At 48.8% G+C, this 15,654-nt stretch overlaps 5 protein-coding genes across 5 annotated transcripts; 2 read left to right on the top strand and 3 right to left on the bottom strand.

Annotated features, from left to right (window-relative positions):
- Nucleotides 1-754: 754 nt before the first annotated feature.
- Nucleotides 755-2,934, top strand: COCSADRAFT_95972 (uncharacterized protein; the record flags this gene model as incomplete). The annotated part of the gene is made up of 8 exons (XM_007704727.1): nt 755-847; nt 904-993; nt 1,040-1,145; nt 1,187-1,632; nt 1,684-1,793; nt 1,845-2,325; nt 2,382-2,613; nt 2,681-2,934. 8 exons carry the CDS (start codon nt 755-757, stop codon nt 2,932-2,934), a joined length of 1,812 nt encoding a protein of 603 aa, XP_007702917.1.
- A 307-nt stretch (nt 2,935-3,241) lies between these two features.
- COCSADRAFT_233344 (uncharacterized protein) lies at nt 3,242-3,591 on the top strand. Its single transcript, XM_007704726.1, has one exon. The coding sequence runs from the start codon at nt 3,287-3,289 to the stop codon at nt 3,473-3,475; it is 189 nt and encodes a 62-aa protein (XP_007702916.1). The 5' UTR covers nt 3,242-3,286; the 3' UTR covers nt 3,476-3,591.
- A 1,100-nt stretch (nt 3,592-4,691) lies between these two features.
- COCSADRAFT_344498 (uncharacterized protein) lies at nt 4,692-5,964 on the bottom strand (the record flags this gene model as incomplete). The annotated part of the gene is made up of 3 exons (XM_007704725.1): nt 4,692-5,143; nt 5,308-5,649; nt 5,717-5,964. The coding sequence occupies 3 exons, from the start codon at nt 5,962-5,964 to the stop codon at nt 4,954-4,956; spliced, it is 780 nt and encodes a 259-aa protein (XP_007702915.1). The 3' UTR covers nt 4,692-4,953.
- A 644-nt stretch (nt 5,965-6,608) lies between these two features.
- On the bottom strand, nt 6,609-12,877 carry COCSADRAFT_173934 (uncharacterized protein; the record flags this gene model as incomplete). Its single annotated transcript, XM_007704724.1, has 9 exons — nt 6,609-6,716; nt 6,783-8,234; nt 8,281-8,727; nt 8,767-8,973; nt 9,062-9,622; nt 9,662-10,156; nt 10,367-11,361; nt 11,407-12,437; nt 12,645-12,877. 9 exons carry the CDS (start codon nt 12,875-12,877, stop codon nt 6,609-6,611), a joined length of 5,529 nt encoding a protein of 1,842 aa, XP_007702914.1.
- A 69-nt stretch (nt 12,878-12,946) lies between these two features.
- COCSADRAFT_39314 (uncharacterized protein) lies at nt 12,947-15,026 on the bottom strand. The gene is made up of 2 exons (XM_007704433.1): nt 14,324-15,026; nt 12,947-14,272 (listed from the first exon to the last, which is right to left on the bottom strand). The coding sequence occupies exons 1-2, from the start codon at nt 14,897-14,899 to the stop codon at nt 13,349-13,351; spliced, it is 1,500 nt and encodes a 499-aa protein (XP_007702623.1). The 5' UTR covers nt 14,900-15,026; the 3' UTR covers nt 12,947-13,348.
- Between the last annotated feature and the right edge of the window lie 628 nt (nt 15,027-15,654).

Raw genomic sequence — 15,654 nt, 5'->3', positions numbered from 1 at the left:
ACCGACACATTAGACACGCCATGTGCAGCCAAAAGAAACAAACACTATGGCGCAACACCCACTGCCACTGAGACGCCGAGGTGTTGGCCGTCTGCTGCCAGTGCGGGGCGAGTATTACTGCACGGATGATCGACAGATGCGCCAGGCGGAATGCGGCTGGATCTGCGTCGAGGGTGCCTGACTAACCCCGGTCAGCCCACCTGCGCCCCTGACTCGCTTCCGCCCGTGATCATACAATGCTCAACCACCACACAGGGCTACTTGACTTACACCCACCCGCGCGTACCATTCCACAGCATCCGGTTCGCCTGTACGACAACGCTCTTGCCGCGGCGGAACTGACTAGGATCATGCCACCGCTGCGTCACCCCTTGGTTCCCTACATGAGAACGCTTTCGGATGCGTGTTTCTACCCTGGTGCCGGAACTGGCTCCCCTTGCTCCCCGCCTCCGTCAGCGCCTTGCCGTCTGGCCTGCTTCTGATCTCAAGACTAGCAAAGCCTTGGAGCCCTCTTATCTCTCAGTGGCATTATTATATGCCTTTTGCTTATGGCTTCGGTCTGACTCGTCGCAGTCGCGAGCCCTATACATGTCATCTGCTTTTGCTTGAGCCTCGTTCATGCTTGCTTATACCACGCCACCCGCGACACACATATAGTCGGTGCAGGCAGATCCTTTGCGGTCCTCCTGCTCGCCCCCTCCTCCCAGCAAAGATCCGCATCTCCACATTTGCTTGTCTTCACACATCTGCAGCCATGGAAACTTATCACGCCTATGTCGACGCTTTCAATGCCCAGGTTGGAAAGTCAACTTTCGGGAGGATCTTTCGCCTCGATGGCTGTGGACATGTGTGTTTCATTGCTAACATTCGCGCCCTGCTATCACTCGCTGACATGCCGAATAGGAGGATGAAATCAAGCACACTAGGTTTACTACAGAAATTCGAGCTGGGCTCACTTCATTCTTCACTATGGCGTACATCATCGCTGTCAATGTTAGTCTGTGAGGGTCCCGTATCAAAAACGTTACTGAGAGACTAGGCTACCATTCTCTCGGACACCGGTGGAAACTGCGTATGCAACGACACAGCCGACCCTTTGTGCTTAAAAAACAGCGAGTATCTCATTTGCAAACAAGGCACGAGCAGTCTACGCATGAATTACAGACTTTGGCTAACACATGACCAGATGTCAACCGCAATCTCATCACAGCAACAGCAGCAGTAGCAGGCTTTAGTTCCTTCTTGTTTGGATTCCTAACAAACATGCCAGTATGCCTCGCCCCAGGAATGGGACTCAACGCATACTTTGCCTATCAAATCGTAGGTTTCAATGGAAGTGGTCTCATCTCTTACAACCTTGCACTTACTGCCGTCTTTGTCGAGGGCCTGATATTCATCTTCTTGTCCTTGATCGGAATGCGACAATGGCTCGTCAAGGTAATCCCTGTATCGCTCAAGATTGCCGCTGCTTGCGGCATCGGGCTATTCCTAGCCGAGGTGGGCCTCAGCAATAATGCTGGCATTGGAGCTATTGCAGGTTCGAGCAGTACACCACTTGACATTGCTGGATGTCCAAATCAATACAAGGATGAGTTTGGCACTTGTAAAAGCCACAAGATGACATCACCGACGGTACGTTGCATCGCAATACCTGGACAAGGCCCAGCTAATCAGAGCATTTAGATGTGGCTTGGCATCATGTGCGGTGGCATTCTGACAGCGTACTTGATGTCTTACAAAGTCAAGAGTGCCATGATATTGGCCATTTTGCTTGTATCTATCATCTCATGGCCGTATGTCTGATGAATCCCTCTGAACGGCGAATTCTACTAACATCTTTACAGACGAGGAACTGAAGTGACCTTCTTCCCCGACTCCGAAATTGGCAACGACCGATTCAACTTTTTCAAAAAGGTGGTCAGCTTCCAGCCTATTGATCGTACCTTGAACGCATTAGATTGGAACATCTCCGAAAATTCTGGCCACTTCGCCCTCGCTCTCTTTACCTTTCTTTACGTCGACATCATTGATTGTACCGCAACGCTCTACTCGATGGCCCGTTTTTCTGGTGTTGTCGACTCGGAGACTGGGGATTTCCCCAGATCAACAATCGCTTATTGCACAGACGCTTTCTGCATATCTATTGGCGCGCTTCTTGGCTGTTCGCCTGTCACAGCTTTTATTGAAAGTGGCGCTGGCATTGCCGAAGGAGGAAAGACCGGATTGACAGCAATGACTTGTGGGCTGTGCTTCATTATATCCATGTTCTTCGCTCCCATATTCGCATCTATTCCACCATGGGCTACCGGGTGTACTCTGATTCTTGTAAGTTGTACCCGTACTACTGCTGACCCGAGCTTCGCCGTTGACCCTGTCACCAGGTTGGCTGCCTCATGATGCGACAGATCACGTCGATCAACTGGCGCTACATCGGCGACGCCGTCCCTGCATTCGTAACTGTCATGTTCATCCCCTTTGGCTATAGCGCCGCCTATGGCCTAATAGCGGGTTTGATGGTATACACGGCACTTAACGGGATGATCTACATAACTAAGGTTATTTCCGGCGGTTACATCGTTCCAGATGATGAAGATCACCGGGAGTATTGGACTAGTAAGTTCCGAAATTACCTTAATATCACATCAATAATAACGGACCTGGGCTTATTTCGTCAATTTAGTCAAGCCCAATGGCCGCCTCCCCTGGTTCGTCTCCGCAAGCCAAACAGTTGCAGATCGCCTGCGGGAAAATCCGAGTGCAAGGGAAGATGTCATGCTCTCGGAGCGCAGTGGAGAAACAGACTGGAAATATCGTGAGCGTATCGGCTCCAATGGATCTCATCGTGAACTTGAAGCGGTCATTGTGCAAGCACTTCCTACAGATCCTCGTCACGAAAAGGTATTCGCCAAGATGGGGGTGCATGAAATGAAATGAGTACATTTTCCCTAGGATAGAAATATCGGGTTGAGTTTTAGGGGCATTTCCCCTCTCCCCTAGGAGCGGCAAGAGGAAATAGATAGTTTGGGAGGCACCAAAGTTTAGTTAGCGTCACACGCAAAGCGTACCTATCGTCTTTCCTTTGTAAACCGCCTATCGGCATGAACCACATATCAAACAAATAATGTATTCAAACACCCAGCTTCTATCATGACCACGGTATGCGAGATCTGCCTTTTTCTGTTTGCGACATGTACATGCGTATAATCTCACCTTCTGTACTGCATCGTGGAATTGACTAATCCTGATTTGGAACATAGAGTAAGGGGCCCACCTGGGCTGACCAATCATGGCCGTCAGATTTCACTTATCCTTTCTAATTAGCTTTCTCCCTGCTTATCTTTCCCTAACCTGCCAAACTTCTTTCAGCCCCAACGTTTCAACCTATTATGCTCTGCCTCCTTCAACAAGGTTGAACAGCCCATCCGTAAGTTTCTCTTTTTTGCTTCGTATCCACAGCACCTCCGTGTCTAATTAGACCTGACCCCTTCTCCTTTCAACGCCCCTTTAACTTTTGGTAAACGCACCTAATGATGTCTTATTCTAAACGCGCAGTCACTAGCCATAAACATTGCATGAAGAAAACGAAGGGTATGATATACTTAGGTGGTGCAGAGAAACTTTCTCATCTGTAGATCGATAAATTTGATAAGCAGCGCTCAGCTACAATAGCATACACTAACACCGTTATCTGTCGTTTCAGAGAAATCGCCCCTCAGCACCTTAACATTCACCATAATCCTAAGATTCTTGTCGAAAAAAGCTTTCGAGTTAAAGTCAAAAAAGTGGGCTTCGATCCACATCTTCAAGTCGTCACATCGTCGTGTCGTCAACCTTATCGTGCATGGACGTGCTTCAATGTCTACGTCCACGTATGTGTATTCGCAACGTTGATTTTGATCTACCAAAGGAGTGAGAAAAGTAAGACGAAGATATTATAAGAAGAAGTTTGTTAACTTAACCGGTGAGCAAAGCTGACGTGTGCGGTATTACGATAGTAAAATTAACGCAGGTGAGCGTGTGAGGAAAGGGGAACAACGGGATTACAAGGTGCAAGTTCTGGGTTGTGTAGCCGCAAAGGCGCATTAGAGAATATTTCCTTTTTTAATTTATCCGTCTTTTGCATCCACGACGACACAAATTTCCCCACATTCACATCAGTTGCGCCTTGTTGTACCCCTCGCCGTATTGATTGGGAATTTTCTAACATTTGCAGTTAGTTCAATGCCGCCACCGGATATAGAATCCGGCTAAGCATACATCATCAAAAGAAAAAGAAATAGATCATATACGACGCGTATTTACGCCGCCTCAATCTCGATCGAATCTCGATCGAAGGAAAAAGGAGCAAAAGTTGCCCAACCATCACAACAGATAACAAGGTCGTAGTGCGAAGGATATTCGCCGAGTGCTGCACTCACTCTTTTCTTCTCTCTGAGCTTGCATTGGTCCGGTCGGCGTTCCCGACGCAATCAACTACCACCAAAACGCCAAATACAGTCTTTTCTTTGGTGCTCCTTTTTCCCCGCAAGAGTGTCCTGATATCTGGCAACTAGCGCAATGCCGCGGCAATGAAATGTCATAACGTCCGCCTTCGGTACCAAAGAACTTAAACGGTGCCTATCAATCGTCGTGTCCCGACACCCACTCCCCCGTTACCTCCCCCGCTCACACGTACCAGACTTTTCTCCTACGCTAAACGTTTCGTTTGGCCCCTCACAAGCCAAAATAGATATAAAAAAGAGAGAGAGAGAGAGACGAAGAAGTCGTAGTAGTAGTAAGCGGAACGATAAAAACCACAAACGCACTCGTCAAAGTCTCGCTTCTGCACACATGCCTCTCACTACGCCCCCACTGTATTTCTTTTTTCCCAACTCCCTTTCTCTTTCCTTGTTGCTCACCACCCTCCACCTTCTCCCTCCTCCACACCATCGGCAAGCAAACACAGACTCTCACTCAGCACACCATCCCCCCATCGATCTGATACACCGATCCAGTCACAAAGCTCGCCTCGCTACTAAGCAAGAAGCGAATCACCCTAGCCACCTCCTCGGGACGCGCCCGCCGCCCCAACACCGCATCGTTTGGCAGCGCGAATCCGAGTTCGGCGTCGAGAGCGTGCATAAGCGGCGTATCCACGAAGCCACTGCGGGGGAAATTCGTGTAAGTTTAAGTTTCGACAATGGGGCTCCTTGCTTACTACGCATCCATCTTGATACCAACACGTACGTCCGAGGAATAGTGTACGTAGTCTCCTCCATACGTGACTGATCAGAAGAAGAAGAAAGAAAAAAAAGAAAAAGAACGTACGGAGCGATAGCATTAACCCTTATCCCCGTCGCCGCCTGCTCCTTCGCCGCCGCCTTCGTAAGTCCCACAACCGCATGCTTCGACGCGCAGTAGATGGAGCAATTTGGTTTCCCGACCAACCCCGTTATCGAAGCCGCGTTGACGATAGATCCGCCTGGTACGTTACCTCTTGCAACACGCATGTTGCGCAGTTGCGCGGACATGCAATTGAATGTTCCTTCGACGTTTACGGCAAAGACGGCGGCGTAGTTGGAGGGGGAGTGCGCGTGGATGGGGGCGAGGGCGCCGGATATGCCTGCTAGGTTCACGGCGCCTGAGAGTACTTCATAATAATCTTTTACACTAGTAAGTGATGTATGTTGTGTGTGTGAAATACAAAAACGTACCGTCTATACATCTCAACCTCCACTTCTCACCCGCGTGGCTTATCCACGCTTCTACCTCCTCGCTCTTTGTAACATCGACTTTGTATCCCGCGGCGTTTTCGCCGAGCTCCTGGGCTAGTTGCAGGACGGATGCTTCGTCTTTGTCAGCGAGCGAGACTCTGGCGCCGCTTTGGACGAGGAGCGTGGCTGTTGCACGGCCGATGCCTGAGGCTGCGCCCGTGATGGCGAAGAGATTGTTGGCGATGCCGTGTGGTGAAGATGAGGTTTCCATTGTTAGTGGGCGCTGGTGGTGTTGCTGTAAGCGGTGTAGTGATGTTTTGGGAAATGGGGGGTTGAAAGCGAGTGTGAGGTTCTAGAATGGTTCGGTGCGATACCAGTTGTGAAGAATCGCAGTGCTTTGGAGAGATCAAGTTACTCTCCAAGAAAAGTTGACGTGTTCGCCATGTTTAATGTATACCTATTCTCCTGCGACAACGTGGGGAGCCGAACGTGCAGCTGCGTTGCATCTCAATGGTTAACGAAGTGCATATTGAACACTTCTGAATCACTATTTTCTCTCAATCACGAAATAACTAGCTCTGGTATTCCATTATTTATCCATTTATTCTATCTGTTCGCTCCCTTGCGCAGGTCTGCTAGAGTGTCTCAACTTCCACTTGATTTCTCCCACATGCACGCTAATCTTACCAGTTATCCACCCCAAGTAACACGAAAATTAGTAGTACTACATAACAAAGCTTTGAAGCAGATTTATGCCCAAGGAAGATGTGACTGCGTCGTGAAACGTAGTACTCGATCCGGAACGAAGTTAGCCCCCAATCTCCACATCTCCTCTTCTCAATGCTGCCATTCCCACCCTAGTATATTGACTATCCTTGTCCAATATGAACACTTAGATTGTTAATTTTTGATTGATTACTCCATCGCCGTTGCGCACGAAACACCCCTGACGACAGTGTGGTTCTGGCCGCCGACAGGCTCGCCGCATTCCGGACAGCGTGCGAGTTGAATGGGCATGCCGCACTAGCCAACAGCAAACTACGTAGTATCAGTATCAAGAGTGAAAAGACAGAGTTTTGGTTCACTTACTGGGTGTCCATTTACACAGTCGTACCAATGTCCAGAGTGCGTTGCGATACCTCCAGGCCCACTGACCATTGCCTGTTTGATAGCGTCGATTTCGTCCTTTGAAACTTTCTCGTAGAACTCCCTATTTAGCATCTCTGCTGAGCTGAGCACTGCTTTTCGGAGGATGTCTCGGCCGCGGAAAGAATTCTGGCAGAGTTTTTCTGCTTGCTCTAAATGGCATTTGGCAGTGTTGCGGTAGTTGGTTGCTCGAGTGCGATCGGTGTCCTTGGCCATTACAGAGCTGCTGAAAAGTTGGGCAATACAGGCGTAGTATAAGGATGTCTCAACAGCGAGTTTTGGGAGGTATCCAGATATACAGTCGCCGATTAGTTTCTCGCATGCCTCAAGGAAGGAATCCGTCTTCGTTACAGGCGAACCTCCACTAAATTTGAGTGGTACTGTTCCACCTACATGTTTGAGTACCACTCGTGCAATTTCAAATTTGTCCTCAAGTAGCAAACTCTGCACTTTGATTTCGAGGAGGTGGCCACCTAAAGTGATGCGCTGATCACGGTCGCGCTCCAGATACTTGGAGGATGAGCTGAGGGATAACTGAGCAAGATCGTCGTTGAGGGAGCCATTCTTCTTGTAACTGTGCATAATCGATTGGTACAGTTTGTACGTTGGTTTGTGCTGAACATCCACTCTGTGGCGGAACAACCTTACATCTTCCACCAAAATCGCCGCGCTGGAATACCTGTTTCGAAGGCTGTCGTAGATATATTTCATCTTCATTTCGATGACAGCCTGATTGGTGCCCAAACCAGGAGATATGGGAACAACAGCAGTGCGTGAGGTTTCAAGATTAGCCCGCTCAACAGCAAGCCTGTCTTCCAGTAGCTGAAGTGTCTGTTGTCCGCTGATGACAAAACGTTTAGATATCTCGTCAATCAGAGCTCGGTTGATAAGACGGTTGTAGCGCTGTGTCACGAACTGTTTGACAGGTTCTCTGCAGTTTGGACATTGTGGGATTGCTGCTGAAAGCTCGGAATTCTCGATCAGACCGATGAACCCAATTGTTCTCTTGTCAACCTCGTATATGTCCTTGAGACCTATATGGCCTTCTAGAGTCTCGGTTGTGAAGAAGTGGCCGCAGCCAAGGACAACGATGGGATATTCATTTAGATTGATATCAGCGTAACTTGACATTATGATCATGTCTGGCTGTTCTTCAGATTTCATACCGCATTGCTGACAGTATTCTGTAGGATATTCTTCACCGTAAATACTCGGACATTGATGACCACATAGTAGACGCTTTGTGCAACGTTCATCGCAGGGTAATCGATCGCAGGGTGCTGAACATGGCATTTTGCAGTTGCCTCGATGATCGCAGGACCATTCGCAAGGTTCAGTGCATGGCGTACGATTCTCATGGCACTTCTTTGCACATTTGGTGTGCTTGCAGCGGACCTAAAAAATGTCAAAAACGCACCGGAAGAATATCCGGGTAGCTTACTTCACATGGGCTTTGACACAAGCCACAATCAGTTCCATCGTGGGATGGACGTTTGCAGTTGTGACTGCAGGTTCCATACTTCCTACCACAAATCTTCCGGCAAGTGGAGTGCTTGATCAATGGCTCATCACGAGCATCCTTGGTGTTGCATTGATCACAGGTTCCGGGGCAAGGATGACCGCAAGGTAGCAGAGCCTCACATAGGGTAGGGCATTTGAAGTGGGATTTAGAAACATCCAGAGAGCATTTAACAGCTACTTCGTGTTTGCAGCCAGGAACTACCTTTGATACCTTGACATCACAAGCAATGCTAGCGACGTTTTTGGTGCGGTAACAGTGAACGGAATGCTTAAGATGGCCACACGGAAGCGGCACGTTGTTCCAAAATACCATACATTTCCCACAAGGCTCTCCACATGTGGCCTTTTGGCATGAATGACCACATGGCTGATGTTGACGTTGGCATGGCTGTTCACACTAGAACACTGCATGCATAGCTTCGGAATGGTATCTAGCCCCATATCGATGACCGCAGTCAAGACGATCAGTACATGCCAACATACAACCACCTTCAGGGCTGTATTTCTGAAAGTCATCTGGTTCTTGTAATTTGATAAGCATTCCGGGATGTCTAGGGCAAGACAGAGCCAGGCTCTTACCGACACAGGCAGAGGCTCTAAGCATGTTGATAACCTTCCGCCACATTTAATACTAACGTAAGTTTCTGTGTTGCCGATGAGATACATGCCGTTTTGCGCACGACTGAGGAGTACATTGATACGGTTGGTCGTTTGGGGAACCCAACTTTCTGTGCCTCATTGCTTCGTACGAGTGACACGATGACGATCTTTGCTTCTTCTCCCTGGAAGTTGTCGACAGTAGCAATTCTCAACATTTTGGATAGCTGCTTCTTCTCCAAGGGCTTTCCTTGATATGATCGAAGTTCGGATGCGGCTGGTACTTGAGATGTCACGTCATCGACTGTGGAGCCGTCGTTCTCCAATGCTTCCCTGTCGCGGTCACTAAGGCAAATCTCTAAATCGCTCCTCATAGTGGCTCGTAACTTATGAAGTTGGCCGGTATATGGCATCAATACCGCGATAACTTCGGATTTGTACACTCCTTGGCGAACAATGTGTCGCACTAGTGCATGCACCATTCCAACTTCCCATGAGTTCGATTTGTAATTATTGATATGAGCATGTGCATCCTCCTGGTTTTCGAGGTTTGTGTGGTCAAGCCAGAAAACGTTCTGGCGCATACCAACTACATCGGGTAGATAGGTGGTGGAAGGATGATCTTGGAGTTTCCCGTAGATGGTCTCACGTATCAATGAAGATATCTGTTGACGCATTCGGCGTTGAACATTGAGTTAAGCAACGGGTATCAAAGGACGTCCCGGCTCACCAACACAGAGTCGTTCAAACTGGCTTCTGTCAAGCTGGTGGAGCTTTCCTCGCTCACTCTCGAGTGATAGATCGGGGAAGTTGTTCACTGAAGGTCGAAGCTGCTCATGATCTCCGATCTGGATCACGTGTTCCATATCAGGGAGTAGTGCGGAGATCATGTGGCTTTCCATGAGCTCTCCGGATTCTTCGCAGATGATAACTTTGCACTTCACTTGCTGAAGGATATCAATTCGTTTCGCAAGGCCAGTTGGCGTCACACCAATGGCTTGCGCTTCTTCCAGTACTCGTCGGTTCAGTTCTTCGTGTACGTTTGTCAGCTCTTGTTGAGTTTTTGCAGCATCATTGATCATCTCATAGAGCTCGTCTATTTTGTTGCTTCGAGCTCCCTCAATCCAATGCGCGACTAAAGCGCCTCGCTCCCGAGTCGTCAGCGAATATACATCCGTGTTTGCTTTCTGCACAATCTGCTTTAGCAATGTCGCGGACTGTCGAGTGCCAAATGCCTGAATGTCCGACGCCCAAACGTCGAATGGATGACGGCCAGCTAGTTTAAACCCTTGATCATTGATACGGTAGAATTAGCTGTGTATGTTTAGGTATTCTTCAAAAATGTGATTCTTCAGATTTTCCCACTCAGGATGCCTTCGCATGTTGTTCAACGAAGTGAATATCGATACGGCTTCTCTCTGCGTCTTCTCAAGCCGGTTGTAGTTCACAGCCGCCATGTACTTTTCTGACTTCGTCTTTATCCCCAGGTCGCTCACAGAGCGGAGATTGTGGCCTTCCAACTTCTCGGACTTGCTCATTGCTCCAACTCGGATGAGTTTTGTCACACCTATATTAAGCAGATGTTCTAGGAATTGGTCCAACGCATGGTTGGTGTAGCATACTATTATGATGGGCCCCAAATTGGCCTTTTTGCTGAGACCTAAAAGAACCTTCATGATTTGGAGACCGAGATAACTCTTTCCAGTTCCAGGAGGACCTTGGGTGAATGCATATTCACGAGTCAGCGCCGCAATCAAAGCCTGGCACTGTCCACGGTCAAGATAGGTCGCGGTTCCAAGCTTCTTAAGTAACACTTCGCCATCGCATGAGGACCTAGAATCCATTAGCAACTGGTTCCCCTTGTTTTCGTCCTTTAGCAGAGGCGACAAAGAGAATTTGAAGCCGGGAGTACGTGTGTACAAAGGCGGGGGGATTTGATACATCACCCGTTTCCCCGGTTGTCCTTCGTGTCTGCGAGGCACGATCCACTGCTGGAATAGGAGACGATTCAAGCGGTGCATCTCCTTCAGATTCTCCAGAATAGGTGAAAATGTGGCAGGTATCACGTTGGGAAACTCCAACAGCAGGCCACGAACCGCTCCAGTGTGCGCTTGCATGAGACTCCTCACGGTGGTCCGATCTTGCGTTGCCAGACTTGCAGTGATATACGCCATTTCTTTGCCATGACTCAGGCTGTATTCTTTTGCGGGATCTGTGGTCTTTCCCGAAACTGTAAGAAAAACGTGCTGAGTAACAGAATTATCGATCCATATAAAGGAAAGTAGTGTTCCTTCATTGAACCTTCGCGGTTCCTCCCACCATCTCTCTTTTTTTGCACTTGACTTTCTGCGAACTGCGCCTGGTTGAACAAACTCAACCTGTGCTTGTAGACCCTTTCTGGCCTCTAAAGTGACACAACTGATCCAAGCATTGATTTAATGATAAGCACGCATGTCCCCTAGGCTCAGCTTTGCATTACATAGTGCAGTAGGCTCCTGAGTTATTGTGTGCATTACCCCTACCAGAGCTCCCTTTAACTCACCAAAGATATTGTGGCATAACAACCTGAAGAAAGTATCGATGTGGCGCTGTACAGGATCATCGGGGAAATGAGGCTGGTCAGGGTTGGTATAAGGAAGAAATTCTTCTGCGTCGCTCATAATCTCATCTCGAGTGGGAAACAAGACTATGTCAGCGATGTCTTTCTTGTCATTGTCGAAACGGCCGGAGGGCACGATCAGGTCGCGCGGATAGGAGGATGCGTTGTTGTACTCATCGGCTGCATTGCTTTCATCCATGTTCATGTCAGCAAGAAGACCTTGAGAGCGTGCTAACAAGGCTCGAGTGTCGTTTAGCTTGTTGAAGATGCGTGCCAACGAATCTGAAGAAACATCGTCTTTAGAGACTTCTGTGGCAGTCTGTATAGATTCGACAAGCGAAGGAATCTCATCGTTGAAGTGCACCCTATATTCACGCCTGAGAAGCTCGAATAGAGCAACAGCCATGGCAAGAAGTGTTGCTTTTGCGTCCTCCGTTGAGTTCCTGGTCGCTCCTGTAGCCGAAGCTGCCAATATGGCCCCAATAAGGCGTCGAAGAAAGGAAACAGCCCTCTTTCCACCAACTCCTCCAAAGAGATTGTAGATGAGCTCAACATGGGTATCAACAGCGAGACAGCACAGGATGGATGGATGAGTGATTGTAAGAAGGAAGTTGCGGGCATTGCTGATGAAGGTCTCATTGTCAGTACCACTGATATTGGCGCTGAGTAAGGCAAGGATGTGACGATGTCCAATTCCATCGTCTTCATTAAGGTCTTGAGGGAGTCGTTGGCGCCAATCTCGATCTCCTGCCTCCAATATACTGAACGCGCCTTCCCAGAGCTGTCGCCTTATACTGGAATTATCGACTAGTCGAGCAAACAATCGCTTCCATGAGTTGTATGAATTTCGTGCCTGACGCTGTTCTTCTGTCTCTTTGATTCTGGTGGGAGAAGTCTCGCGTACATGTTTTTCGGATGTGTTACCTCCGCGACCGTGGCCACGACCACAACCACGGTCACGACCGCGGGTTCCCCTGCCTCGTCCGCTGGGTTTACCACGGTCAGAAATGCTGAATAGCTCCAGTCGCCTCAGCGCCAGCGTGTGAGATGGCGGGTAGCTTTTCGGTTGTCGCCAGGGAGGATTGTACAATGTGAGGAGAAGGAAGTGCTTTGATGTAGGAAAAGAGTGCTTTGACACAGGAGGAGGAGGATTTTTTAAAATGAGCGGATTCACTCTTGTTTGTGCAAACGCTAGCCGAAAGAAAAACTTTTCAATTCGTGTTGAGAGGTGAGAGTGAAGTGCAGTTTCCAAATCGGGCAAGAATGAAAGGGATAGGGTAGCGGGTGAGCAACACCATCTCTCACTCATCAACCTAGCCATGAGACACGATTCGACTGCATTTATAGGACAAAAATACATCAAATCAGTTCTAAGCGTCTACTTATGTATTGGGAAAAGAAGTAGTCCACGAACCGACGCTCCAAAGTAGGTCGTGTGCCCGCGTATGCCTTTGTGATGAACAAGATGTATAGAACGTAATAAAGCCAAGAAATGTATCATAACGCTCCGAACAGATACCGAATGAAGACGTGCATTGGAAACCATAGCTTTTGAATTTAAAGCTATATTGTTCGAATCAGAGTTCGAAAGACTAAGACCACACTTTGGTCGCTGGTATGGTATATTCTCTTTCGTTCTCAGACTTGTGCATGTAATACAATAAAGGGGCAAAAAAGAATATCCAAATAGTCATACATTTTCGACACCAATATACTCGCCAAAAACTCCTAATCACCATGCAACATCAATAATCGCGTTTGCCCAAGTTTGATGGCAAATGGCGTCACGTCTTTAATATTTTTGTCGGCCAAGTGTTGGCTTCCAGTCTAGAGGATGCGTCTCTTCCGTTGCATTCTCGTCCTGTTTCCAAATCTTGATCGACTTGTCTGACTCGCCAGTGATAAGACGAAGACCCGATGCATCGAATGTAGAGCACATGACTCCGGCTTCTGCTTCAAGAGAACCAGGTTGAGCGATGCTCTCAGTGTGTTGGAAGCGATGACCAGTTTTCCAATCGTAGAAGGAGACTTCGCCATTGTCGCTGCCGGCGAACATCATGTTGTTGTCATTTACCGAAAGCGTATTGATGATGCTGTTTACGGGGGAGAAGTTCTGCATGAAGTCTCCGTTGGGACATAGCCACTGTTTCGCGGATTGTGCAGAACCAGAAGCAAAGGTAAATTCTGTAGGATGTGTAGCAAGAGCGCGGACAGACTTTTTGTGGTGGGTCAATACAGTTCGGGTCTTTCCTGCGACAAGGTCCCATAGTCTGATCGTGCTGTCCATGCTTCCGGATATTACTTGTGGCTCGGCTTCTTGACACTGGATTGACGAAATTGTTCCTTTGTGACCACCGAGAACATGGATGTTGCTGCGTGAGCGCATGTCCCATACACGTACTACGCCATCTCGTCCTCCTGTGCACAACACATCCACTGTTGGGTGAAGCGAAAGTGAGTAGACTCCGCTCAAATGGCCGTGGTAATGTCGGATTACCTTGTTGGTTTCGAGGTCCCAGCATTTGACCATCTTGTCTTCTCCGCAGGAGAAAAGATAGGGATGTCTCGGGCTTACTGCAAGGCCTCTGACTGCCGAGATGTGCCCCGTCAGGGTGATTTTCAACTGACCGCTTGCAAGGTCCCAGAGCTTGATGGTGCGGTCTGCTGCGCCAGTAGCAAACCACTCGTTTCCAGGCTCCATGGCCACTGATCGCACCTATACCAAGTCAGTCCGTGTTACTCCTGCAGGCAATTGAAATCTACTCACCCATCCCATGTGTCCGCTAATGACTGTCTTGATTTTCCAAGGAGCATGCCACTCAGGCTTCGCTTGCCTAACCACGTCCTTCCTGACCAGCGAACTGGATGTCTGATCTCTGTTTGGTGTAGGCCCGTGTGCGTTGGGGGCAGCGCCCTTTCCTCCAGCTCGTACTGCCAGCTGCATTGATTGCGCATCCCGCGCCTTGTCAGCCTTTTCTGAGACTCCCTCAATCATCTTCTGCATCTTAGGATCAGAGGCCTTCTCCTCGGCGTTCTGCGCCTTGATCTTCTTGCGCCGCTCTGCTGCTGTTGATGCGGCGCTGGCCATCTTGGCCGCGAGAGCAGGTGGGAGTTCGCGAACGTGTTCGTATTCATTGCGAATGCGCGATGCGACGCCTGCTTGGTCGGCGGCGGTCGAGGGGGCCGGCGATGTGGGGTGTATGGAGAAGCTATCGTTGGATGCGTGATCTAATGCGGCGGATGAAGCAAAGTCGGCGGCGAATATCTCCCGCGTCCGCTTCGAGGACATCCTTACGAGCTGCTCTGCCGTGCTGGGAGGTCGCGAAGCTGCTGTGTCGGCCATGACTGCGTTTGTCTGTCTGAGGATTTGACTGGTACAATATAGAACCACAGATATAGCGACTTAAGCGATGGCGATAGCGAGCGTTAACAGAGAAAGCTCACGTGTGGAGGCGTTTGGCTGTTATACGAGGCCAACAGTTCGTCATGAACTTAGGAATCGCGACCGCCAACGGAAGTTTCACTAGCGCGCCTGGTTGGACTGGACCGAGCCAAGGCCGAATTGGATCTTATCTTATCTCATCTGATCTTGGTCGAACCTGGGCAGCATTGCTGACGCTTGACCTCGCGACTTCGGTCCCAAAACTTGATGACTTTGTCTTTTCTACTATCTTCGGTTATTCAAATTTCATGAGATATGTTTGAAAAAAAGGAAGATGGATGCGTTGATGTCATGTCTTCGACTTCATTCGCTTTGCTCTACCACGTGCAATACTGAAGAAGACTAGAGAACGTCTACCCAAATTCTGGCCAACCAAGCAATTTTTGGGTTAGAGATTATGGAACACTACTACATACAGTGCTATCTTTCTTTGCTGAAACCTGATTTCTAGTAAGACAAGCCCCTCCCCGCCTTGGGTTACTAATAACAGCCCCTCTCATTAGATCAGTCGATTCTGTACATACACTGCGCTCACATCATACAGTAGAATCCTCTTCCCACAATCTTTTCTATGAAATTAAAACGTAAATGCCGCGATGTTTTTGGCCAAAGATGAGAACCGGCCGTGTCCTCGATACCTTGTAATGGCCGAGACT

This window comes from Bipolaris sorokiniana (genome assembly GCF_000338995.1).
Source record: "Bipolaris sorokiniana ND90Pr unplaced genomic scaffold COCSAscaffold_12, whole genome shotgun sequence".
Classification (NCBI taxonomy): domain Eukaryota; kingdom Fungi; phylum Ascomycota; class Dothideomycetes; order Pleosporales; family Pleosporaceae; genus Bipolaris; species Bipolaris sorokiniana.
The sequence above is the reverse complement of the archived record's forward strand: the minus strand, read 5'-3'. Positions and strand labels throughout refer to the sequence as shown.

Excerpts from the sequence above, each read along its gene's own strand:
- COCSADRAFT_233344 (XM_007704726.1), top strand. The coding sequence starts at position 3,287 with ATGGCCGTCAGATTTCACTTATCCTTTCTAATTAGCTTTCTCCCTGCT.
- COCSADRAFT_39314 (XM_007704433.1), bottom strand. The coding sequence starts at position 14,899 with ATGGCCGACACAGCAGCTTCGCGACCTCCCAGCACGGCAGAGCAGCTC. Across the intron at positions 14,273-14,323 it reads TTAGCGGACACATGGGATGG|GTGCGATCAGTGGCCATGGA; the intron begins GTGAGTAGATTT and ends GACTTGGTATAG.